Source organism: Lathyrus oleraceus, chromosome 7, assembly GCF_024323335.1.
Source record: "Lathyrus oleraceus cultivar Zhongwan6 chromosome 7, CAAS_Psat_ZW6_1.0, whole genome shotgun sequence".
NCBI lineage: Eukaryota > Viridiplantae > Streptophyta > Magnoliopsida > Fabales > Fabaceae > Lathyrus > Lathyrus oleraceus.
In genome coordinates this window covers 175,622,057-175,647,978 of record NC_066585.1, presented here as the reverse complement: position 1 = coordinate 175,647,978, position 25,922 = coordinate 175,622,057, and the positions used below count along the sequence as shown (strand labels likewise).

Here is a 25,922-nt window from a genome sequence, read left to right as displayed (position 1 = left end):
CTTTGCCATGAAAGGGGTATTTATACTGAGCCCCCAGCGCTGGGCCAAGGCTCCTAATGGGCTGGATTAGCTAGGCCCAAGGAGGAGCTGCCAGGGGACGCGTCAGAAGCGTTAAGACCTAGACCAAGGTCTGCCCCCTGGTCCAACTGCCCCTATCCCTAAGGAGACAATATAGGGGAGTGGGGTGACGTGGTAAGTGAGATGCCGTTATGGCTCTGCCCGACACAACTTAGGTGTCCGCGACGTGGGTTGACGATGAGTGGATGGAGATCATATGAGGAGGACCCGCTCGTTGTCCGACACGTATTTAAGGGGCCGGGGAGACGTTCTTCGGGCGGATGGTCGTTCACCTGACGTGTCCTCGTGGTCGTTTGGACACGGTCGTTTGGACGTGGGCTTGGCGAGCATTGGGCCGTGCCGTGCCTAGTGTCATGGCCCAGTCCAGAACAAATTTCTTAATTTGTGTCCGCATAAGGTAGGAGCAAAAGTGGTTTGAAAATCTTAATACATGACAAAAAAGAATACATCATATTCGACTACTACAAATAGTTGTTAAACTTTGTTAGTTAGGATACTTGATTGATATCAAATGAATATCGTTGATCATTGGTATGAAATTCAAATGGTTTGATTTTACAAAATATTTTAGTTTATGCTTCATAGTACATTTTGCATATTCGAAAAAATACTATACAATTTAACCTATTTCTTCGTGCTGTTGTAGGATGGAAAAAGATGTTATGAACTTTTGTATTGTTTCAATGATGATGTTCAATGTTTTACAGTTTAATTTAAGAGATACTATTGGATAAGTTGACATGTTATCTTTTGAGTTTTATAATAATTACGTACTATTATATGTTTTATTTATGTTACTTTTTTTTTATAAATGAATCACAATTGTAAGATTAAATTAGTGTATGTTTGTAGTTCTCTATGTATTAACGGTCTTAAAATATAAATTCAAAGTTCGGGTTTGTTACTAGTATGTATAAAACGGTGTGCAAATAACCACTCCCTAGAAAAATTCCACACCATTGGGCCACAATCCACACGAGCAAGCCCAAATTATCATCCGTAACAAAAAAAGAAGAAGCTCATATCGCATTAAAAAAAAAGTGACTCTTCTTCGTCGATACGAAGAGAAGCATGCATTCTCTGTTTTTCCACAGTGCAAACTCTGTCAACTTAACTTCTTCACTTCTTTTCCCAAATAATCGCAAACTCTGCTCAAAACCCCGTTTCCAATCCTCCATCAAAATCAATACACCAATCCCCAAACACGTCCCTAACAAAAAGGTTATAATCCTCTGGGACCTCAACAACAAACCTCCACGTGGACCTCCATACGACGCCGCACTCTCTCTCAAAACCCTTGCCGAACGCTTCGGCGACGTCGTTTCAATCTCCGCTTACTCAAAACGACACTCCTTCTTCAATCTCCCTCAATGGAATACCAACCAAAACCCTAACCCTAATTCGATTCCCTGCCGTGTCTACGGTCACGAATGTAAATCAATTTTCGATCTCAAAATTCATTCCAAGAGAGTTCATATGTACCAGCGTAAGAAGTTAAGGGAAAAATTGAAATCCATTAAGTTGAGTCGGTCGAAGGTCTGGTTCGTTCGGAGAATCCATACTTATAATGAAGCTGTGGGGAATGTTGTTCCACCTAGGGTTGGATTTGGTTTGGGTTCGGACTTGCGGCGCGCAGGGTTTTCGTTAAAGTTGTGAAGGTCGGTGAGAAGGGGAATGTGGCGGAATTATGGTTGAAGAGGGAGATGATGAGTGGAGAGGTTGGTTGGTTGGTTTTGGTTTCGGATGATCGGGAATTTGCGAAGATGTTGAGGAAGGTTAGGAAAGTGAATTTGAAGACTGTTGTTGTTGGAGATTATTGGGATAGGGATTTGGGGAAGAATGTTGATTTGTGGCTTCCTTGGAATGTTGTTGAGAATGGAAAGCTTGAGGGAATGGGTTTAATGGGAAAAACAGAAGGTTTGGATGATGAACTGGAAGGAGATCAGGATTTGGACTATGGTGAATATGTAACAGAGAAAGAACTGTATGAAAGGTTTTAAATAATTGTCTGCATCGTGTTCTCTTTAAGACTCTCACGATTTTGGTCAGTAATGTGTTCTCTTTGAAGCTCTTGCGATTTTGGTCTGTACGAATTGTAAATATGTAGATGCACTATTTTCTTTGTTTTGAATGACTTATAAGTTTTTAGATTTGTGTCTTAATAGTTTTTTTTTACATATCTTATATCTTATACTTGTTGCTATAGATTTGTGTATTAAGGGTTCATGTATTGGTTACATTTGTTGAAGCTTATGAGAAACAAATTGATCTTGTTTGAATATGACAATCACTAAGTTTGTTGAATTGAAGATGGACAATGAGAGTAGATTTAAGGGGAAGAAGTCAAGACCAAAGTTTGTCTCAGTCTCCGAATTCCATTGAGTGCCAAAACATTGTTGGTGTTGATTCTGAAAAGAGAAAGACATCGATGGTGAGGACTCTGGTATAAAAAGATTTAAGTTGGGAACTTTTATTCGATTGGGCTACTGATTTATTTAGAAATTTTCACAACATTTTTCTACCCCGCTAACAATATTATTCTTCGTTACAAACCTTATTATAAGGAGCATGTTGCTTTTAAATAAGGGTAATGCTAATCAGGACTCTCTTGGCCCAAGTTATATATATATATATATATATATATATATATATATATATATATATATATATATATATATATATATATATATTTATATATATATATATATATATATATATATATATATATATATATATATATATATATATATATATATATATATATATATATATATATATATATATAATTAAAAATTTTAATTAATGTTTTCAATACAAAATTTTTATAAATGAATTTCTTAATTTGTGTCCGCATAAGGTAGGAGCAAAAGTGGTTTGAAAATCTTAATACATGACAAAAAAGAATACATCATATTCGACTACTACAAATAGTTGTTAAACTTTGTTAGTTAGGATACTTGATTGATATCAAATGAATATCGTTGATCATTGGTATGAAAATCAAATGGTTTGATTTTACAAAATATTTTAGTTTATGCTTCATAGTACATTTTGCATATTCGAAAAAATACTATACAATTTAACATATTTCTTCGTGCTGTTGTAGGATGGAAAAAGATGTTATGAACTTTAGTATTGTTTCAATGATGATGTTCAATGTTTTACAGTTTAATTTAAGAGATACTATTGGATAAGTTGACATGTTATCTTTTGAGTTTTATAATAATTACGTACTATTATATGCTTTATTTATGTTACTTTTCTTTTTATAAATGAATCACAATTGTAAGATTATATTAGTGTATGTTTGTAGTTCTCTATGTATTAACGGTCTTAAAATATAAATTCAAAGTTCGGGTTTGTTACAAGTATGTATAAAACGGTGTGCAAATAACCACTCCCTAGAAAAATTCCATACCATTGGGCCACAATCCACACGAGCAAGCCCAAATTTTCATCCGTAACAAAAAAAAAGCTCCTATCGCATTAAAAAAAAAGCGATTCTTCTTCGTCGATACGAAGAGAAGCATGCATTCTCTGTTTTTCCACAGCGCAAACTCTGTCAACTTAACTTCTTCACTTCTTTTCCCAAATAATCACAAACTCTGCTCAAAACCCCGTTTCCAATCCTCCATCAAAATCAATACACCAATCCCCAAACACGTCCCTAACAAAAAGGTTATAATCCTCTGGGACCTCGACAACAAACCTCCACGTGGACCTCCATACGACGTCGCACTCTCTCTCAAAACCCTCGCCGAACGCTTTGGCGACGTCGTTTCAATCTCCGCTTACACAAAACGACACTCCTTCTTCAATCTCCCTCAATGGAATACCAACCAAAACCCTAACCCTAATTCGATTCCCTGCCGTGTCTGTGGTCACGAATGTAAATCAACTTTCGATCTCAAAATTCATTTCAAGAGAGTTCATCTGTACCAGCGTAAGAAGTTAAGGGAAAAATTGAAATCCATTAAGTTGAGTCGTTCGAAGGTCTGGTTCGTTCGGAGAATCCATACTTATAATGAAGTTGCGGGGAATATTGTTGCACCTAGGGTTGGATTTGGTTTGGGTTCGGGGTTGCGGCACGCAGGGGTTTTCGTTAAAGTTGTGAAGGTCGGTGAGAAGGGGAATGCGGTGGATTTATGGTTTCGGATGATCGGGAATTTGCAGAGATGTTGAGGAAGGTTAGGGAGGTCAATTTGAAGACTGTTGTTGTTGGAGATTATTGGGATAGGGATTTGGGGAAGAATGCTGATTTGTGGCTTCCTTGGAATGTTGTTGAGAATGGAAAGCTTGGGGGAATGGGTTTAATGGGAAGAACAGAGGGTTCGGATGATGAACTGGAAGGAGATCAGGATTTGGACTATGGTGAATATGTAACAGAGGAAGAACTATATGAAAGGTTTTAAATAATTGTCTGCATCGTGTTCTCTTTAAGACTCTCACGATTTTGGTCAGTAATGTGTTCTCTTTGAAGCTCTTGCGATTTTGGTCTGTACGAATTGTAAATATGTAGATGCACTATTTTCTTTGTTTTGAATGACTTATAAGTATTTAGATTTGTGTCTTAATAGTTTTTTTTTTTACATATCTTATATCTTATACCTGTTGTTATAGATTTGTGTATTAAGGGTTCATGTATTGGTTACATTTGTTGAAGCTTATGAGAAACAAATTGATCTTGTTTGAATATGACAATCACTAAGTTTGTTGAATTGAAGATGGACAATGAGAGTAGATTTAAGGGGAAGAAGTCAAGACCAAAGTTTGTCTCAGTCTCCGAATTCCATTGAGTGCCAAAACATTGTTGGTGTTTATTCCGAAAAGAGAAAGACATCGATGGTGATGACTCTGGTATAAAAAGATTTAAGCCGGGAACTTTCATTCGATTGGGCTACTGATTTATTTAGAAATTTTCACAACATTTTCTACCCCGCTAACAATACTATTCTTCTTTACAAACCTTATTATAAGGAGCATGTTGCTTTTAAATAAGGGTAATGCTAATCAGGATTCTCTTGGCCCTATATATATAGTATATATATATATATATATATATATATATATATATATATATATATATATATATATATATATATATATATATATATATATATATAAAAATTAATTAATTTTTTCATTACAAATTTTTTATAAATGAATTTCTTAATTTGTGTCCACATAAGGTAGGAGCAAAAGTGGTTTGAAAATCTTAATACATGACAAAAAAGAATACATCATATTCGACTATTACAAATAGTTGTTAAACTTTGTTAGTTAGGATACTTGATTGATATCAAATGAATATCGTTGATCATTGGTATGAAAATCAAATGGTTTAATTTTACAAAATATTTTAGTTTATGCTTCATAGTACATTTTGCATATTCGAAAAAATACTATACAATTTAACATATTTCTTCGTGCTGTTGTAGGATGGAAAAAGATGTTATGAATTTTAGTATTGTTTCAATGATGATGTTCAATGTTTTACAGTTTAATTTAAGAGATACTATTGGATAAGTTGACATGTTATCTTTTGAGTTTTATAATAATTACGTACTATTATATGTTTTATTTATGTTACTTTTCTTTTTATAAATGAATCACAATTGTAAGATTATATTAGTGTATGTTTGTAGTTCTCTATGTATTAACGGTCTTAAAATATAAATTCAAAGTTCGGGTTTGTTACAAGTATGTATAAAACGGTGTGCAAATAACCACTCCCTAGAAAAATTCCATACCATTGGGCCACAATCCACATGAGCAAGCCCAAATTATCATCCGTAACAGAAAAAAGCTCCTATCGCATTAAAAAAAAGCGATTCTTCTTCGTCGATACGAAGAGAAGCATGCATTCTCTGGTTTTCCACAGCGCAAACTCTATCAACTTAACTTCTTCACTTCTTTTCCCAAATAATCACAAACTCTGCTCAAAACCCCGTTTCCAATCCTCCATCAAAATCAATACACCAATCCCCAAACACGTCCCTAACAAAAAGGTTATAATCCTCTGGGACCTCGACAACAAACCTCCACGTGGACCTCCATTCGACGCTGCACTCTCTCTCAAAACCCTCGCCGAACGCTTCGGCGACGTCATTTCAATCTCCGCTTACACAAAATGACACTCCTTTTTCAATCTCCCTCAATGGAATACCAACCAAAACCCTAACCCTAATTTGATTCCCTGCCGTGTCTGCGGTCACGAATGTAAATCAATTTTCGATCTCAAAATTCATTTCAAGAGAGTTCATCTGTACCAGCGTAAGAAGTTAAGGGAAAAATTGAAATCCATTAAGTTGAGCCGGCCGAAGTGTCGCAACCTGAAAAATACAGTGCGCGAAAAAACAACCGGCGAAAGAAAAAGACAGAAGAGTCGCCACCGTGCGTTATTCATCCCGAAGGAGGGAAAGGAAACGCTCGAAGTAAACTTGAAAAAGGAAAGGACAAGACGGGGTCTCGCAACCAAATCTTGGGTTCGGGAGTCGGTTATGCGCAGGGAAGGTATTAGCACCCCTACGCATCCATAGTACTCTACGGGATCCACTTTTGTGGTTTTCGTCTAAAGGGTGTGGGTTTACCTAATGTGTTTATTTACTAAAAAGGTTAAGAGAAATGACTCGCGCGGATGTCGCATCCACTGCATACGTATCTCATCTGAATATGAGAATCAGAGTCTTCGTAGCTCAACTGACCTATGGGTTGGGGGTAATTGTGCTCGCTAAGACATCGCGTCTTATGCCTACGTATCTCATATGGAATGAGAATCAGAGCAAGCCGTAGTTCGGCTAACTACGGGGTTATGGATTGGGTTTTGGACGAACAACGTCACTACGCAATCTACCGGATGCTCGACCTTTGGAGACTTACTCGCCTGTAGTAGAAGGAGTAAACGTGTGTTATGGGTTTTAGGGTTTGGGATGCTCGAGGGCAAACAGGCAGTCCTTGACGAAGGAACCGCGCTACATGTGGGGATACAAATACAAAACACAAAACATGTATCTCAAAGTAAAATGCCACCAAGGGGCTCAAACATTGCCTCCTATCGAGGTCTTCCAACTAAGAAAGCGATAAAGTACGAGAAAGGGAAAAAATTACCACACAGATAAAGATCCGAAGCTATAGCAGTTAAAGGAGCAAGAAACCCTGAAATCTCTCCAGCTGGACCGTCAAAGGAAATCAGTCAACACGAATAATCAGAATAAAACTTCAGGGGGTATCCCACAAATAAAGTGGGAAACCACGCGAGTGTCTCTGCAAAAGCCATATGAGCCCTCACAAAACTCGACAAAGGGTTAGACAAACAAGATGAGATCCAGGGAAAACAATGCCATGGCAACACAAAAACAGGTTAGAACAAAACAGAACAAAAAGCAGATACTGTCACGTTCGCGACTGCTTCGCCTAGCGAAGGCTTAGCGAAGCTTCGCTGCAGGCTCGCCTAGCGAAGCGGCTAGCGAAGGCCTGCGGGTTTTGGATTCCTCCTTGATAACAGTTCGATCTCTATGATCTGAAACCCTGCGGTATCCATCTCATAAACGAAAATGATTAAAACATTCGAGGTATTGTTACACATATTTATACACAAACATAAACTCGTGGGCAACACCTGATGTTACCTCATACATTCATAATATTCAAATTTGAGGCGTAAAGTAGTAGGAACAAAGGCATACCTGATGAGAGAGATCGATCGAACGGCGTGGCTGGATTTGTAAAGCTCTGTGAGGCGGAGGCAAAAGAGCGTGTGAATCGGAGTGAACTTCTCAGAGCAGCCTGAAGGTTGCTGCAGAGTAATTCCTAGGTCTCCTCCTCTCAAGATCTTTCTACAGTGGTTCTCCCAGTGTAACTCCTCTACTGAAACTTCAGTATTTATAGACTGATTTCGTGGGTAATGGGCTTGGAATGAGGTCAACTGAGGCCCAAAGCTTCCTGATTTTTTCTGAAATGCGCGCCCTTCGCCTAGCGAGCATGACAGCTCAGCAGCAGATTCTTGCTTCTTCAAGTATGGCAATTTTCACGGTGAATAGGCCCCAATTAGACCTGTTGGTAGTACCTCAAGTCTATTCCTTACGTTGACTGGCCGTCTAAGTAGAACCCATAAAGTGTCCTGGATGATGTTCGAGCTTCTTGGAGCTAATTCTGATTGACGCGATGCAATATGGCATGAAATGCTAAATGACCTAAAAAGTGAATGCATGAATGAGGAGGGCAAATTTTGGGGTGTTACAGCTGCCCCTATTCAATCAACCGGGGACCCGAAAAGAAGATAGCGGCGGCTTTCGCACTTTCGTGGTATCAAGGGATTGAATACAATAAAAGCCCAAAAATTTGCACTGAAGTGAAGTGAAGTAACAATTCCTTGAAAGAAGAATCCGTCTGGTACGGTGAGAGTCAGTCCGAATACCGAAAAAGAATGCTAACCTGGATACCAAAGTAAATGGTAACACAGAAATAACCATGGCCTGAATGCCGCTCATCAGTCTGAATACTGGAGATGACTTCGATCTGAACATCGGGAAAACTGGCCTGAATGCCACTTCGGTCTGAATACCTGAACATTGGCCTGAATGCCACTTCGGTCTGAATACCGGGAAAACTGGCCTGAATGCCACTTCGATCTGAATATCGGAACACTGGCCTGAACGCCACAAGTTGCATCGACCTGATCGTCGGAAACTTCTTCGATCTGAACATCGGGCAACTGGCCTGAACGCCACTTCGGTCTGGATACCGGAAAACTGGCCTGAATGCCACTTCGATCTGAATATCGGAACACTGGTCTGAACACCACAAGTTGCATCGACCTGATCGTCGGAAACTTCTTCGATCTGAACATCGGACAACTGGCCTAAACGCCACTTCGGTCTGGATACCGGAAAACTGGCCTGAATGCCACTTCGATCTGAATATCGGAACACTGGCCTGAACACCACAAGTTGCATCAACCTGATCGTCAGAAACTTCTTCGATCTGAACATCGGACAACTGGCCTGAACGCCACTTCGGTCTGGATACCGGAAAACTGGCCTGAATGCCACAAGTTGCATCGACCTGATCGTCGGAAACTTCTTCGATCTGAACATCGGACAACTGGCCTGAACGTCACTTCGGTCTAGATACCGGAAAACTGGCCTGAATGCCACTTCGATCTGAATATCGGAACACTGGCCTGAATGCCACTTCGATCTGAACATCGAAAAATTGGCCTGAATGCCACTTCGATCTGAATATCGGAACACTGGCCTGAATGCCACTTCGGTCTGGATACCGGGAAAACTGGCCTGAATGCCACTTCGATCTGAACATCGGAAAATTCATGCGTGTCAGTATCGGCATAGATAGAGAATGATGATAGAGGCGGCGCATGGGCCAATGACACTTGCTGGGGATAACAAAGGTAAGTCATGAACAATCTTCAGTCTGAGTACTGGAAACAACTTCTAGCTTATCACTTGGGATACCGAGAATGTTTTATGCTTACATGCGTATGTTTGAATTTTTCAATGGCGTAATGCTCCATGAAAATGGAAATGCTACGCGATCTGGAAAGATGCAATGCAATATGATTCTACATGCAGGGATGCGAAATGCTGGGTAGAATGCCAAGCTGAGGCAAGGGGATCTGCTGGGGAAATGATCACCATCTTCTGGATCCTGGCAAGGCTGTTGGAGATACACATCGCAATGAACTCTGTAGGGAGATGACTAGCCATGCGGTGTTCTGGCCATACCGAGACTCTGATCGGGGAAAGAATGGCATTGGAAGCCTGCTGCTGAGGAAAGCTACAATGGTTCTGGCAACCACGATTTGCGAGAGATTACTCAGCAGGGGGAGCAAACACTGATACGGTACCGAGGTTCTGCTTCAAGGAAAGAAACCATGGATCTGGCATTGGGATTATCGATCTGGCATCGAACTCTAAGGAGCGGCCACTTCTGCTGGGAAGATACAGTCTGGCACTGCCAACTCCTCTGGGGATATATAGTCTGGCACTGTCAACTCTACTGGGGAGTGTATGTCCTGAAACAACCGTTTGGGGAAGTACGATGGTGAGAAACTGCTGGGGATTGAAGAATCCAACGCTCTGATCAGCTCTGCAGGGATAAGACACCGAATTTGTCTGTTGGTGACTTCACTGGGGAAGATATTCACGATCATCTGCAGGGAATTTTAAGGAAATGCCCCGAGGGTATTTGTTTTGAATAGACGATCCAAAGCACTTAAAATTTACAACAATTTTAAATGTTTATTAAGCATGTACCTGTAAAGCCCTTATGTGTCATGATGCAATGTTTATCAAAAATTCGGACGTCATTTTTGCAAACAAAACAGTAAAATGAAAATGAAAACAGAGATATACTGAATAACATGATTTTATTGATTGAATGGCCTCTGAATAGGCATTTACATTAGGAAGCAATCCCTGGAAAGAGGTAATCGCACAAAAGATAAAAACAGAAATTAATCTAATGGCAATATGAAATGGATTTCTATTGGGTTCCAATTCTGCTATGACTTGCCCGTCTTCAAGATCCTCCAGATGATCAGCCTTCTGAAAAGGTGATTGGATTGTTTCCTACCTTTCGAAAATTTCCAGTCATTGGCACGAGATGAGATTTAGAACTAACTCAGAACGCAGTCATTCGCTTAATCCCTAACTTTTGCCTGAATCGCCCTTTTCGGGTTTTCAATCCACCGGGATACCCATTTTTGCCTAAGTTGCCTTTTCAGGTTTTCAACTTACCGGGTGTACGATCTTTTCATTTTTAATCCCTAATTTTTTCCCGAACCTTTTCATTTTCTTGGTTCGTCGGGATGCCCATTTTTTGCCTGGACTATTCTTTTTACTGTCCAGCGGGTCTATTTTATGCAAAGTATTTTTTAACTGCGTCTGAGTTCACAGGGGAAGTGAAGTTTTCACCATCCATAGTTGCAAGCATTAAGGCCCCACCATCAAAAACCTTGGTGACGATATACGGTCCATCATAGTTAGGAGTCCACTTGCCCCTGTGATCTGTCTGAGGAGGAAGGATCTTTTTCAAAACTAAATCTCCAACTTGGAAACAACGAGGACGCACTTTCTGATCAAAGGCTCTCTTCATCCGACTCTGATACAACTGCCCATGACAAATGGCTGCCATTCGCTTCTCTTCGATAAGACTCAACTCATTGAACCTTGTCCGAATCCATTCAGCTTCGTCTAGCTTGACATCCAACAAGACTCTTAGAGAAGGAATCTCCACTTCAACAGGTAGGACTGCTTCCATACCATACACAAGGGAGTAAGGGGTTGCCCCGGTCGATGTACGTACTGAAGTGCGGTACCCATGCAAGGCGAAAGGCAGCATCTCATGCCAATCTCTGTACGTGACGACCATCTTCTGCACAATCTTCTTTATGTTCTTATTTGCCGCCTCAACAGCGTCGTTCATCTTAGGGCGGTAAGGGGAAGAATTGTGATGCTGAATATTGAAGTTCTGACACAACTCCTTCATCATTTTGTTGTTGAGATTAGAACCATTATCAGTAATGATTCTTTCGGGAATCCCATAGCGACAGATGATTTCTTTCTTGATGAAACGGGTAACCACATGTCTGGTGACATTCGCGAACGACGCTGCTTCGACCCACTTGGTGAAATAGTCGATGGCAACAAGGATGAAGCGATGCCCATTGGAAGCAGTCGGCTCAATCTTTCCAATCATGTCAATGCCCCACATGGCAAACGGCCACGGCGAAGACATCACATTCAGAGGATTCGGCGGTACATGCACCTTATCAGCATAAATCTGGCATTTATGACACTTCCGAGCATATTTGAAGCAATCTGACTCCATGGTCATCCAATAATAACCCGCTCTCAACAATTTCTTAGCCATTGCGTGTCCGCCGGCATGAGTACCGAAGGAACCTTCATGAACTTCCTGCATCAACATGTCCGCCTCGTGTCTGTCCACGCATCTGAGCAAAACCATGTCGAATTTCCTCTTATACAACACATCGTCTTTGTTCAAGAAGAAATTGCCTGCCAATCTTCTCAAAGTCTTTCTGTCATTGTTGGATGCCCCTGCAGGGTACTCTTGATTCTTCAGAAAGTACTTGATATCGTGATACCAGGGTGTAAGACCCCAATTTTGTCCCTAAGATCCCTCATAGCATCATATCATATCATTCATTGCCTCAAGGATCATTGTGCACCTTTGTTTCTCTCCTAGTGGGTGGCTATCTTGTGAGAGTGGTTCTTGATCACCAGGCATGTATTGCATTTGTATATCATTGCTTTTCATATGTTTACTAACCAAAAGTACAAAAATATTGTCATCTAACCTTGTTGCTTGCAGATGAAGCAAACTAGGTCAAGCCAGTTAAAATCAGCCATTGGGCAATGGATGGTGACCATTCTTGAAGAATTTGGGCACCATGATCATTCATCAAGAGTTCATATGAGTTGTGGTATCATTTGGTATCAAGATCTCATGTGAAAGAGGGTTGAAATTCATCAAAACATGGCTCAGTCAACCAAAACCCTAGCAAAGTCAACTGTGGTCAACTGTGCATTTAATCAAGGATTTGAAGGTGTGAGATGGTTGGAAAGGTCTCATTCATGTCCATATAAGCCTCATTTGGCATTTCAAAGATCAAGGTTGAAGGATTTGAGGTCAAACAAAAAGTTTCCAAAAATAGAAATGACCTGTAATTTTCACCTGCCAAAAATGGAAAGTTCTTCTCCTCAAAATTACATGTCCAAGAATGCTTCAAATGGAATTTTTCCCAACATGAAAGTTGAAGATCTTGCTCTCACCTTTCCAAAAAGTCCAAGAACACTCATTTCCCATGTGTGGTTGGCAAGTTATGATCAAATCATTTTCAGAAAAAGTTGAAATTCAAAGTGCCATAACTTTTGAATGGAAAGGCCAAATTGGTTGATTCTTTTTTGAGCAAACCACATTTAACATGTACTATCATAATGCATCATTACATTTCATCAAAAACTTTCACATAAAAAGGTCATTTTTCAAGTGATTTCATTTTGAATTTTGGTGGGAAAATATCATTTTTGAAAATATGCATCCTGTTCATGCCAAACCAATTCTAATTGCCTTGAAATTGAATTTGTGACTTGCTAGCACATGATTTCTGCACTGTTCCATTGATCACACTTACATAGGGGCATTTGTGCCAAATTGCATAACATGTGAAATTTGCTAATCCAATTCCATTTTGCTAAGCATGATTAGCACAGCTGATTAACAGGAGGTATATATACCTAACCATAACAGAAAATGCAGATCCACATTCACAATCTCAGATCAAAATCCAAAAAATCTCAAATTCTCTCAAGATTCTTCAAACTTTTTTTCAATTTTTCCTTCGAATTTCATGATCCTTTTTGGTTTCTCTTGTGATAATCATCATCAATAGGTACTATTGAAGATCTGTTTTAGGCAAAAATCGTGGAGAAGCTTTGAGAATTACAACTGTCGAAGCAAGCTCACTTCCATGGCAGTTAGGGATTTCGCGAAGCTGGAGCATTGTTGAGCTGAATTCTCACTTCTATTCATCTCCTGCATCATCCTAGTCCATCTGTTTTCACCATTGGAGCCTTGAGGAGCTCGATTTCACAGCTGTTGCTTCATAGAGGTAAGAATTCAACTCCTTCGATTCTTGAAATTGACATGTGGCTTAGGTAGATCGCACAACATATAGTAGAATGCAATTCGAATCATGTAAATTCATCAAGTAATCATGGAGAAATCTGGATTTAAAGTTCGGATGTCAAAACTTTTCTTGATCGAATCTTTTACTATGTTGAGTTCTAGATAAAATAATGATGATATTAGTGATCCTTGTTGAAAGACGAATCCATCCATATATAGTTTGTGCATTTCCATGAAGATTTGGTCATGAGCATGATTTCTGTTCAAGAACATGATGAACACTTCCATTTTCGTTCCAGAATGCGTATTTGATCTTCATGGCCTGGCTTTGTTTTAAATTCGCTGTTTCCCGCGCCTGTTGACCATTCACGCGTTACAAAATTGCCATCCGCGCCAATTAATTCATTTTAGGTTTTAAATATTTATTTCATTTCATCACCAAACTTCAAAAAATCATAAAAACCTCATGGATGATCCAAATTGATTGGGAATTTTTGCATTCATCTCCAATTTCTCTCTAGTTTTTTTTAGGTATGATAATAAAAGTTGTGCATGGATGGTTTTTATTTTGGTCTAGTGTCTTTGTTCATGTATGTTTCTTGCATATGTTTTGCCATTTCATTCATGAAATCTCGATGCTTGCTCCAAAATGCATGAAATTTTATATGCATGATCTAGACTCTTTCTTGGTGATTTTGGTATATGGTTTGCTAATTTTGCATTTCTGGATTAGGAGATATGATGTGATCTTTATGAGTGTGACAATGTGTGTCACACTAGGTTATGTCCACTTCTTGAATTTTGTTTCCATGCTTATTGAATGCCATTTGCTCTGGATTTTTGCATGTGTTTACCCCTGTATGTCTAGTTTGAGCATGATTTTTTGTAGGATTTGTTGATCAATTTCCTATTTGATTGGGATTTTATTTTGCTGTTTAGTCATTTTTGGACTTTTCTTGAGTGATCAACTTACATGGCTTGTGAAATTCTCATGCCTTATCATATGAAGCTGAAATTTTGTGGATTGATTCTTAACATGTTTGAATTCATTTTGGCTTTGGAGTGACTCATTTATCTCATGTCATTTCTGTTTTACACTTGATTGAAGTTGATGCTCAATTTGATACCATGTATGAGCTTGTTTCTATATGCTTTGATTTGTTGATTTTCATTGACTTGGTTCCCATTATCCAAATAGCATGAAATTTGATATGCTGCTCATTGAATGTGTCCTGTTTAAGCTTGAATTTTTCTGGAATTTATTGAGCTGTTTTGATATTGGTTTGAGTGTGATCATTCTGTTAGCTCCAATGTGATTCCAAAGTGTATAGTTTGACATGTTTTGTGTATGAAATGGATTTGATGTATAGTTTTGACATGAGACCAATTAGACTTTGTTCTTATTTGATAAATCTTGGTTTTGATCAATTTTCACTTGCTGTTTTGAAATTTTTACCTCCTTTTGACCCTAGGCTTGTCCTAGTGGTCTTATTTCTCATGTTTGAGTTTGACTTTTCAGGTTAAGAAGCAAATGCTTTAAGGAGATCAATTCAAGTTGATTGATGTTGGTTTATTTGATTGTGATGAACTAACTTGTTTGTTTTGTAGGATGCTTAGCTCACTTGCTTTGAGCTTTGTGCTTTGCACATGTGAATAATTGTGTTAACTGTTGGTTCTTATATTGTTTGTTTTGACTTTGTGATTGGTACACTGATTATATTTGATTGATTTCAGGTACCATAGTTGCTAATAGTTCTTTGAGAACTTGCATTGCTTTGCTTGATAGCATTTGCATTGAGGTAGACTCTCTTGTCTTCATGTAGTCTGGAAGACCTGGCTTGTTATTTAGCCAGGCACCTGTCTGAAGTCCTCCTTAAGAGGCAATGTCTTTGTGTGTTTATTTTTGTCCCCAAGCAGGTGAAGTCCTTTTAATAAGGCAATTGGTAGACAAAAGAGATATGTAGCCTATCTCCTACTATTCTGTGAGTCTCTCACCTTGCTCACACTACTTGTGTTGATGCATAGTGAGTAAAAACCCAAGATCTATCGAGTCTTTAACTTGTGGAGAGAGTTCCCCCTTTCTGAACTCCCATACCTTCTGATATTCAATACTCTCCCTAACCAGGGATAAGAGTGATGAGGCACACCCCTCATATCCTTTCATTTGCTTCACCTTGGCTCTCAATGTCAAGGTTAAGAGCACCATTTACCCCATTCCAGTTGACTTTAAAGTCAAACCCTTTGATTGAGCCTGATTGCTTGGTTATAGTGTGTGATAAATGACCTTGTTTGATTATTTGCTTGATTCATATGTATATGTTTGCTTGCATGCTTTTGTGCATTTGTCATCATTGATTGTTCATTAGTGCATGATCATCATTGCATACCTTTGTGACACATTTGTGTTTGCCCATTGAGGACAATTGTAAGACCATGTTCTTTGGCCATTGTTCCTATGATGTGGAAGGGATAGAGTGTAAGACCAATTCATTGGTCACTCATATCCTCTTAGCCTTGTGCTTCTGTTTGTTTGTTGTATGTGAGGATGCAATTATAAGTCCATGTTGTTGGCCTTTGTACTCCTATGATCATCTTGTGGAGGTTGGAATAAGTCCAGATAGATTGGCATCTGACATCCCTACATTGTTTTGTTTTAGGAGATTGGTGTAAATCCATTTATTGGTATCCGGTATCCGCTTTTGTGTGTGAGATCGGAGTAAGTCCATTGATGGCATCCGGTATCACCTTGTCTTTTATTTTGCTAACTTGCTTTGTTGTTTTATTCCAAAGGACACACTTGAATCATCTTCTATATGATTTCAAGAGGTGAACTTCTAGGAAGTTTTACACTCCATCATCCATACCCTTTTGTTTCAAAATCCCTTCTCACATTGTTGACTTTTCAAACTTGTATATACATGTTGTGCAAACATTCTCACCTCTTTCAAATTAGAAACCTGGACCTTATGTCCTTGATTTTTCAAACTTCACTTTTGTTAATACTCCTTTTTGAATCAATCTTAATCATATTTTGATCATACTTTGTAAATACTCATAATCAATTAACTTCACCCATTCAATTGCTTTGTGGCTTTGTCCATTGTTAATATGTTTTCATACATTAGCCATAGGTTTCAATTCTCATAGTGGTTGATGTAAATCTCACCGCATCCTTAGTGAGTTGATTGTAAGTCTTCCATACTTATTATATGGTTAACCCCTCACTAGTGTGTTGAAGCTATCCTTGCATGGTGGATTGTTGGCATTGGTTGAGTTTTCTCCCGTTGAGAATGAAAAGCCTTAGTGCTCTTGTTTTAAAATTGAACCCACTGACAATTTGGAAATCTTTTAGCCGAACTACGGCGTTTTGATCCTTACCTTTGATGGAAGGTACGTAGGCAACGGGTTCATCCGTTCGAACACAAAAATAATTAACTTGTACATTCTTTCCTCATCATCCCATTCATGTTTGCACAATATGTCAAAAACAAATAAACATTTTTATACAACAAGTGTGAAAAGGGTTCCCTAGGAGTACCTAGGACGTGATGGGTGCCTAACACCTTCCCATTGCGTAATTTACCCCTTACCCAGATTCTCTGATCTTTTCATTAGTTTTCTACGTGTAAAACTTCTTAGGTTTTTGTTCGCTTTTTAACCAGTCCTTAGGATAAATAAAAGTGCGGTGGCGACTCGATTTCTTTGTATACTTTGCTTATGGTTTAATCAATAGATCATATAGTAACGAATACACCGCTACACAGGGCTTGTCATCGACTACCAGTTCAGCAGCAAACACATACACGGCCCTGTCAAGGCGCATCACATCGATCTTGGGAGCATGGTTCCAACGAATTACCTTGATCATGGAGGATAAAGTAGCAAGTGCGTCTGCCATCTGGTTCTCATCACGAGGTATATGATACAATTTTACTGTTGTGAAGAAAGTCAACAGTCTTCTCGTGTAGTCTCTGTAGGGGACCAGAGTGGGCTGAAGAGTATTCCAATCACCATTCACTTGATTGATCACCAGAGCTGAATCTCCGAAGATGTCCAGAGTCTTGATTCTCAAATCAATGGCTTGCTCAATACCCAAAATACATGCCTCGTACTCAGCTTCATTATTTGTGCACTCAAAAGTCAAACGAGCGGTGAAAGGTATGTGGGCACCTTTCGGAGTTGTAATGACATCACCAATTCCACTTCCTCTAGCATTGACAGCCCCATCAAACAAAAAAGTCCACTTTTCGTTTGGATCAGGTCCCTCCTCAACAACTGGCTCTTCACAGTCTTTCATCTTGAGGAACATGATGTCTTCATCAGGGAATTCAAACTTCATCGGCTCATAATCATCAATCGGCTGCTCGGCAAGGTAGTCTGACAGAATACTACCTTTGATGGCCTTCTGTGACGTGTACTGAATATCATACTCTGTTAAAATCATCTGCCATTGGGCAACACGTCCGGTGAGAGCTGGCTTCTCGAATATGTATTTCACTGGATCCATCTTAGAAATCAACAAGGTAGTATGGTTCAACATATACTGCCTCAGTCGGCGAGCAGCCCAGGCCAAAGCACAACAAGTTTTCTCAAGCTGCGAATATTTGACTTCACAGTCGGTAAACTTTTTGCTAAGGTAGTATATGGCATGCTCTTTTCGACCAGACTCGTCATGCTGTCCCAATACACACCCCATCGAGTTCTCAGTCACTGATGGGTACATTATCAGAGGTCTCCCAGGAACTGGAGGTATAAGGATCAGAGGTTTCTGTAGATACTCTTTTATCTTCTCGAAAGCCCTTTGACAATCTTCATTCCACCTGATAGCCTGATCTTTCCTCAGCAATTTGAAAATTGGCTCACACGTGGTTGTTAGGTGAGAGATGAACCTTGCAATGTAGTTCAACCTCCCTAAGAAACTACGGACTTGCTTCTCTGTTCTTGGCTCTGGCATTTCCTGTATCGCTTTTACTTTGTCGGGATCCACCTCAATCCCTTTTCCGCTAACAATAAAACCCAGTAATTTTCCAGATCTCACCCCAAAAGTACACTTGTTCGGATTAAGCCTCAGTTTGAATTTTCTCAAACGCTTAAACAATTTCTGCAGATTCACCAAATGTTCTTCTTCTGTCTGAGATTTGGCAATCATATCATCCACATAAACCTCGATTTCATGATGAATCATATCATGGAACAGAGTTACCATAGCTCGTTGATATGTTGCTCCGGCATTTTTCAGACCAAACGGCATCACCTTGTAGCAGAAGGTGCCCCATGGGGTTATGAAAGTTGTCTTTTCCATGTCCTCTGGTGCCATCTTGATTTGGTTATAGCCAGAAAAGCCATCCATGAAGGAGAATACCGAGAACTGAGCTGTATTATCTACCAAAACGTCGATGTGAGGTAATGGGAAATCATCTTTAGGGCTAGCTCTGTTCAGATCCCGGTAGTCGACACACATCCGTACCTTTCCATCCTTCTTAGGTACTGGGACGATGTTCGCAACCCATGGCGGATAATTGGTGACTGCTAGAAACCCTGCATCCAACTGCTTTTGCACTTCCTCCTTTATCTTGACAGCCATCTCTGGTCTTGTTCTTCTGAGCTTCTGCTTGACCGGAGGACAACCTTCTTTGAGGGGCAAGCGGTGTACCACGATGTCTGTGTCCAGCCCAGGCATGTCCTGATAAGACCAGGCGAAGATGTCAACGTATTCTTGCAGCAATTCAATCAGCCTTTTCTTCACATCATCTCTCAAAACAGCCCCTATCTTGATTTCTCTCTTGGCGTCCTCGGTACCGAGATTAATCACTTCAACAGACTCTCGATGCGGTTGAATAACCCTTTCCTCTTGTTTTAATAACCTGGTAAGCTCTTCAGGGAGTTCACAGTCTTCATCATCCTCTTCTTCAGCTTGAAAGATTGGATTTTCAAAGTCGAAGCGAGCCGTAGCAGAACTGTTATCAATAGGATCCGGTGACGTGCATCTGCATGAGTGATGGTATGTGCTTATGAGTGTGAACAAGAAGTGAAAACTAAACAAAACATTGCCATTTTTTTTATTTTGAAAAACTGCAAAAATAGAAAGACAGTGAACGAAATATTTGAATGCAAAAAGACGTCCTTTATTTATGATAAAAATGCAAGTGTCACATAGACGGGCCCTACAATGAGTCATTACGCCCTGGGCGGAACGTAAGACTTGGATATGCATGAATAAACAAAGAAAATTTCTCTTCAAGAAGAGTGACTTGGATAATCTCTTCAGAAGACCAATTGTTGATGACTTCACCCGGGATCCTCGGACGCACCCAGTTGTCGATGTCACAATCACTATCCCCATCTTCTTTGTTGACTGCAGAGACTTGACCATACTGAACGATGCCAGCACTGGAGAAAGTGATCGGCCCCTGAAGTGTTGTAGAAGTCAGAGCTGGCTGATATCCAATCCCGAATCTATCTTCTTTCACTGGTAATTCCAACAGACGCCCAGCAACACCTGAATCCACCACGGCCCGTGCCTGCTTAAAGGATGAGATAGAGGCACCCGCTTTAACCTCTTCCACCGGAGTTACATCCTTGATTTGAACTGACTCAAAAGCCTGACACAGAGTCTCATGAATTTCACCTTCTACCTCTACATACTTGAATGTAGACAGGTTACTGACCAGGATGTCTTCCTCACCACAGACGGTGATAATTCGTCCGTTGACCGGAAACTTAATCTTCTGGTGTAGAGTTGAAGAGACTGCCCCAGCATTATGGATCCAAGGACGACCCAGCAGGCAACTGTAGGAAGGACTGATATCCATCACGTAGAAGACAGTGTTGAAGGTTTGTGATCCAATCAGAATTGGCAATTCTACCTCTCCAAACACCGATCTCTTAGAGCCATCGAAGGCTCTCACAATAAGATCTGAAGGTTTCAAGACCAAACCCTCTACTTCTAACTTCGACAGGGCTCTCTTGGGTAGCACATTGAGAGAGGAGCCTGTATCCACCAGAACATGCGATAGCACGGTGTCTCTGCATTCCATCGAGATGTGCAGAGCCTTGTTATGATTGCGTCCGGCTGGCGTTAAGTCAGAATCAGTAAAACCTAACCCGTTGCTTGTATGCACATTGGCAACGATCCCTTCTAGTTGGCTTACCGAGATCTCTTGAGGTACATAAGCAGCATTAAGAACCTTCAGAAGTGCCTCCCTGTGTGCCTCCGAGCACAATAGGAGTGAGAGAATGGATATCTTGGACGGAGTCTGAATCAACTGATCGACTACCTTGTAATCGCTCTTCTTTATGATTCTCAGAAGCTCGTCCACATCCTTTGCAAAAGTGGGCTCAGAACCTCCCTGGGGTGCAGAGGTACCCTCATTCACGACTTGCTTGCCTTTGGCTTTCAACGCAGCATCAGCACTATTAGCTTGAATAGCGGGTGGTGAGAATAGTCTACCACTCCTGGTGAATCGCCCGATTCCTCCAATATTATCCACTGTGGGACCGTCAAGTTCAGGCTTCTGACCCTCTTCTACTTTCAGTGGCCGTTCCACCCTATGATCGTGCGTATACACGCTTCCCCCATATTGCCACGGAATGGCCCTTTCACTGGTGAAAGGTAAAGGACCAGGGGTTGTGATGGTCATAGTAGATCGTCGCACTGGTGGCACGGGTTGCGCTTCTGGCACACTGATCTGATTAGTTGGGTAGAAAATAGTGATAGTAGCAACATCACAGTCGTACTCGGAAATCTTATTCATTGAAATGCAAGCATCCGAAACATCGGGATCAAGTTTAATTACATCGGGATCATCCACATTGGAAAAAATAAATACATCATCATGGATTACAGAATCAGTAGGAACAACATCTGCGAATTCATCAGTAGCATCTTCAAACCCTTCTTTCTCAACCCCTTCCACAAACCCTTGGACAGACAAATCTTCAACCTGGAGGATACCTTTGTCGAGCAAGGCCTGGATACCCTGCTGTAGCTTCAAACAACCTCTACTCTGAGTGGCACAATCCAAACAACCCTTCCCACAACCGGGGAAAACATCGGCCTTCAGCAAGCATCCTTTGATATCCAACAATGGAGTCTTCAACTTCAACACATCCTTAATGGACTTGGCTTTTCCCTCTATCAAATTAACATTCGCACCACCATGCTGGGGCATGGGATTGTTAACGACATTCGGAGCCGGTGCAAGGTCGATGGCCTTTGAATCTATGAGGTCCTGAACTACGTGCTTAAAAGCTTTGCAGTTCTCAATATTATGGCAGGTGCCCCAGAGTGGAAGCTACACCTAGCGTTGGCGTCGTAACCCACCGGAAGTCTACCAACAGGAGGAGCCAGAGTGCGCAGTTGCACAAGTTGTAGTTGTTGAAGACTAGAAAGCATCTGAGCGTACGACATTGGAAGGGTGTCGAAACGCCGGTCCATCATCCTTTGCCTCTGTTGATAAGCGGGTCTGTTACCCGGTTGTTGCTGCTGTTGATACTGAGCTGGTTGACGTTGTGATTGTTGTTGTTGTAGTGGCGCTGCAGCTGGAATGGTCACAGCCGCAACATACGGTTGCTGATGATAATTCTGAAAGTTATTCCTCCGGTTATCCCTGTTCTGATAAGAAGATATGGCATTTGCATCCTGTAACACCTCAAAATTTGCCCTCCTCTCTTGGGACTAGCTTAGCATGTTGGATATCATTTTTTAGGTCATTAGGCATTTGCATATTGCATATCATGTGGAAACATTGTGCAAGTCATCCTCCTAAGTCTTGATCAGAGGATGAAGAGGTTGAGACGCAAGCTGAGGGTTTCATTGATTGAATTGATCACTAGCCATCTGAGGGTGTGTGATTCAAATTAGGGTTTCATGGTTCCTCAAGGGGGTTGGTCTTCATCTTGGTTGAAATGATACATCATCATCATCATCATCATCATGGTTTCATCATCTCCAAGAGATTGATCAGATACCTTGAGATTAGGGTTTTGACCACTGGTCAACCCTAATCATCTGCATTGGGCCAATCAGGGCTTGTCAAGGAGATGGGGTCTACAGTGAATATGGGGATCATTTCATGATTATATTGAGCTCATGGAAGCTAGGGTTTCATCATTGAGCCATTTCATCAGAAGTTTGAGGCTCAACTTGATCAGTGCATAGTCAAATTCATCTATCAGTCAGAAAAGTCAATTGTGGTCAACTGTGCCTGAAATGGTGGATTTGGAGGTGGGAGAGAGTTGGATACACTTCAGTCATGTCTAAACAAGTTTCATTTGACATTTCAAACATCAAGAATGAAGAAAATAAAGTCAGGAGGAAACTTTCCAAAAATAGAAAGTGACCTATAATTGAAAGTTTCCAAAAATGGAAAGTTTTTCATCTCAAAAATACATGTCCAAAAATGCTTCAAATGAAACTTTGTCCAACATGAAAGTTGTAGATCTTGCTCTCACCTTTCCAAAAAGTCCAAGAACACTCATTTCTCATGTGTGGTTGGCAAGTTATGGTCCAATCATTTTCAGAAAATGCCTAAATTCAAAGTGGCATAACTTTCACATGGAATGGCCAAATTGAGTGATCTTTCTTTGAGCAAACCACATTTTACATGTACTTTCATAATGCATCATCACATTTCATCAAAATTCATCACATAAAAAGTCCATTTTTCAAGTGGATTAATTTGCATTTTTGGCATGAAAAGGTGATTTTGAGAATTACATGGATTTTGCATACAGAGCTCATTCTAGCACATTCCAAATACCATTTAGAACTTGTTTGCATTGCCATTCTACTGTTACATTGGCTGGTTTGGAAAAGGCTATTTTGGTTATTTCAATTGAAAATGCATTTCCTAATTCATTTTGATTTTGCTAATTGTGATTAAGAAATGGATTAGGAGAGGGTATAAAGTGTTAATTGTAACAGAATTGATAATCACACTTCACATTTTCAGATCTAACAAACTTTCCCTCCAATTCTCTCCAAATTCTCCAAAAAATTTCACACTTTTTTTCATCATTTCACACTGAATTCTTCATCCATTGCAATGGTTCTTGTTTGATCCACACTCTACAAGTGTTGGTGCACAACTGTTTCATCCAAATCGTGGCAAAGGAGTGAAGAATTTGGACTGTCCTCATAGTGATCTTCCATGGCAAATTGAAGAATCTTTGAGCTGGAGCTGTTTTGAGCTAAACTACTTGTTGCAATCACTTTCCACATCATTGAACCGCTTCTGTTTTGGTGTTTTGGACATTGAAGAGCACGAATTCACAAACTGCCATCTCCATAAGGTCAGATTTCGATCTCTTTAATTGCTCCAATTATCATATGGTTCTTGTAGATCTTTCAACATAGAATAGCATGTTGCTCGTGGTTTTGAATTTGATTGAGTATCGAGAGAGAAATCTTGATTGGAAGTTTGATGTGCAAACCTATTTTCGATCGATCTGGTTGATATGTTGAGAGTTAGGTCTAATGCTTGTTAGTTTCATGATCCTTGTTGAACGGTGATTCCAGTGATATATGATTTGTTGCATTTGGTTGAGAAATGCTCATCTGCATTTTCTGGAATTTCGTTGGTGTTCTTGAGCAAGAACACGTCCAGAAGCGTGTTCAATCCGTGCGCCTGGTTTTGGATTTTCAAAATGTGTTTCCCGCTAGCGTAGGCCAATCACAGGCTGCCACCAAATTAATGAGAAACGCCGCGTTTTGCTGTACTGAAGCTTAATTACGCAATTGCCATTTTCATTTTAATTTCATGTTTATTTCATTTCTTTTTTCATTTTTCATTTCATTTTCATCACATAACTTCAAAAAATCATAAGTTCCTCATTTCTTGTCCAAATTTGATGAGACTTTTTGCATTATTCTCCTTGTGATGTGTAGTTTTTTATGGTGATTTTTATTATTTTTGTGCACGTGTGGAAAAATAAATTGCCTAGGGATTGTTTGGATGTGTGCCAATTTGTGTATGCCATGCCATTTCACTCATAAAATGATGATGCTTCCATAGAAATTCATGAAATTTTGCATGCCTATTCTTGACTCTTTGCTGGTGATTTTGATGTATGGTTTGCAATTTTTGGATCCCTGGTTGATGAGATATGAATTTTTGATTAGAGGTGTGACAATTTGTGTCACACCATGCTTGGTGAATTTCATGATTTTACTTGATGTGCTTAGGTACATTGGATTGAGCTATTTTTTTGCGTGTTTGAGCATATGGATGTTAAGAACACATGTGAATTTTTCTGGATTTATTGATGGCATTTCCTATTTGATTGGAATTTTCTCCTCTGTTTGGTCATTTGTTGATTTTTTGTGACACTTGTTGGTATTGGCTTTGTGAAGTCCTTATGGTTTATTGGATGAATGTGAAATTTGACATGTGTATTCTAGACACATTATAGGTCATTATGGTTTTGATCCCATTCATTTATCATGTTTTGTCACTGTTTTATGATTGATGGAAGTTGATGTTTGTTTTGATGCCTTGTGTTGGCTTGCTTGAATTTGTCTGGACTTTTTGATTTTCATTGACCTACTTCCCTTAATCCAAATGAGCTGAAATTTGATATGCTATTCATTGAATGTGTTCTGTTTGGACTTGAATTTTTGTGGAATTTATTGAAATGTTTTGATGTTGATTTGATTGAGATCATTTTGTTTGGTCTTTTGAGGTTCCAATTTGCATGTTTGATGCCTTTTCTTTCATGAAATGATAATGATGAATGATATGAGCATGGGACCAATTGGAGTTGTTTCTAAATTGTTTGATTGTGATTTTGGATAATTTTCACTTGCTGTTTTGGATTTTTCATCTCCTTTTGACCCTAGGCTTGTCCTAGTGGTCTTGTTTCTCATATTTGAGTTTGGCTTTTCAGGTTGAGATGCAAATGCCTTAAGGAGATTGCTTCAAGTTAATTGAGTTTGATTTGGTCAATTGTTGTGGACTAACTTGTTTTGTTTTGTAGGATGCTTGGCTCACTTGAGTTGATTGTGCATTGCACATTGCATTGTTTGATTGTACAGATTAACTATTGACTTGTGCTGTTTAATGTTGGCTTTTGATTGGTATACTGATTGTATTTGATTGATTTCAGGTACATTAGTTGCTAATAGTTCCTTGAGAACTTGCTTGCTGTGCTTGGTTGTATAAACCAATTGAGGT

The 25,922-nt window shown here is 39.7% G+C and overlaps 1 protein-coding gene across 1 annotated transcript; it reads left to right on the top strand.

Annotated features, from left to right (window-relative positions):
- The first annotated feature begins 589 nt into the window (after window positions 1–589).
- On the top strand, window positions 590–3,272 carry LOC127102725 (uncharacterized). The gene is made up of 4 exons (XM_051040067.1): window positions 590–609; window positions 725–776; window positions 1,677–2,071; window positions 3,185–3,272. Exons 1-4 carry the CDS (start codon window positions 590–592, stop codon window positions 3,270–3,272), a joined length of 555 nt encoding a protein of 184 aa, XP_050896024.1.
- The last annotated feature ends 22,650 nt before the right edge of the window (window positions 3,273–25,922 follow it).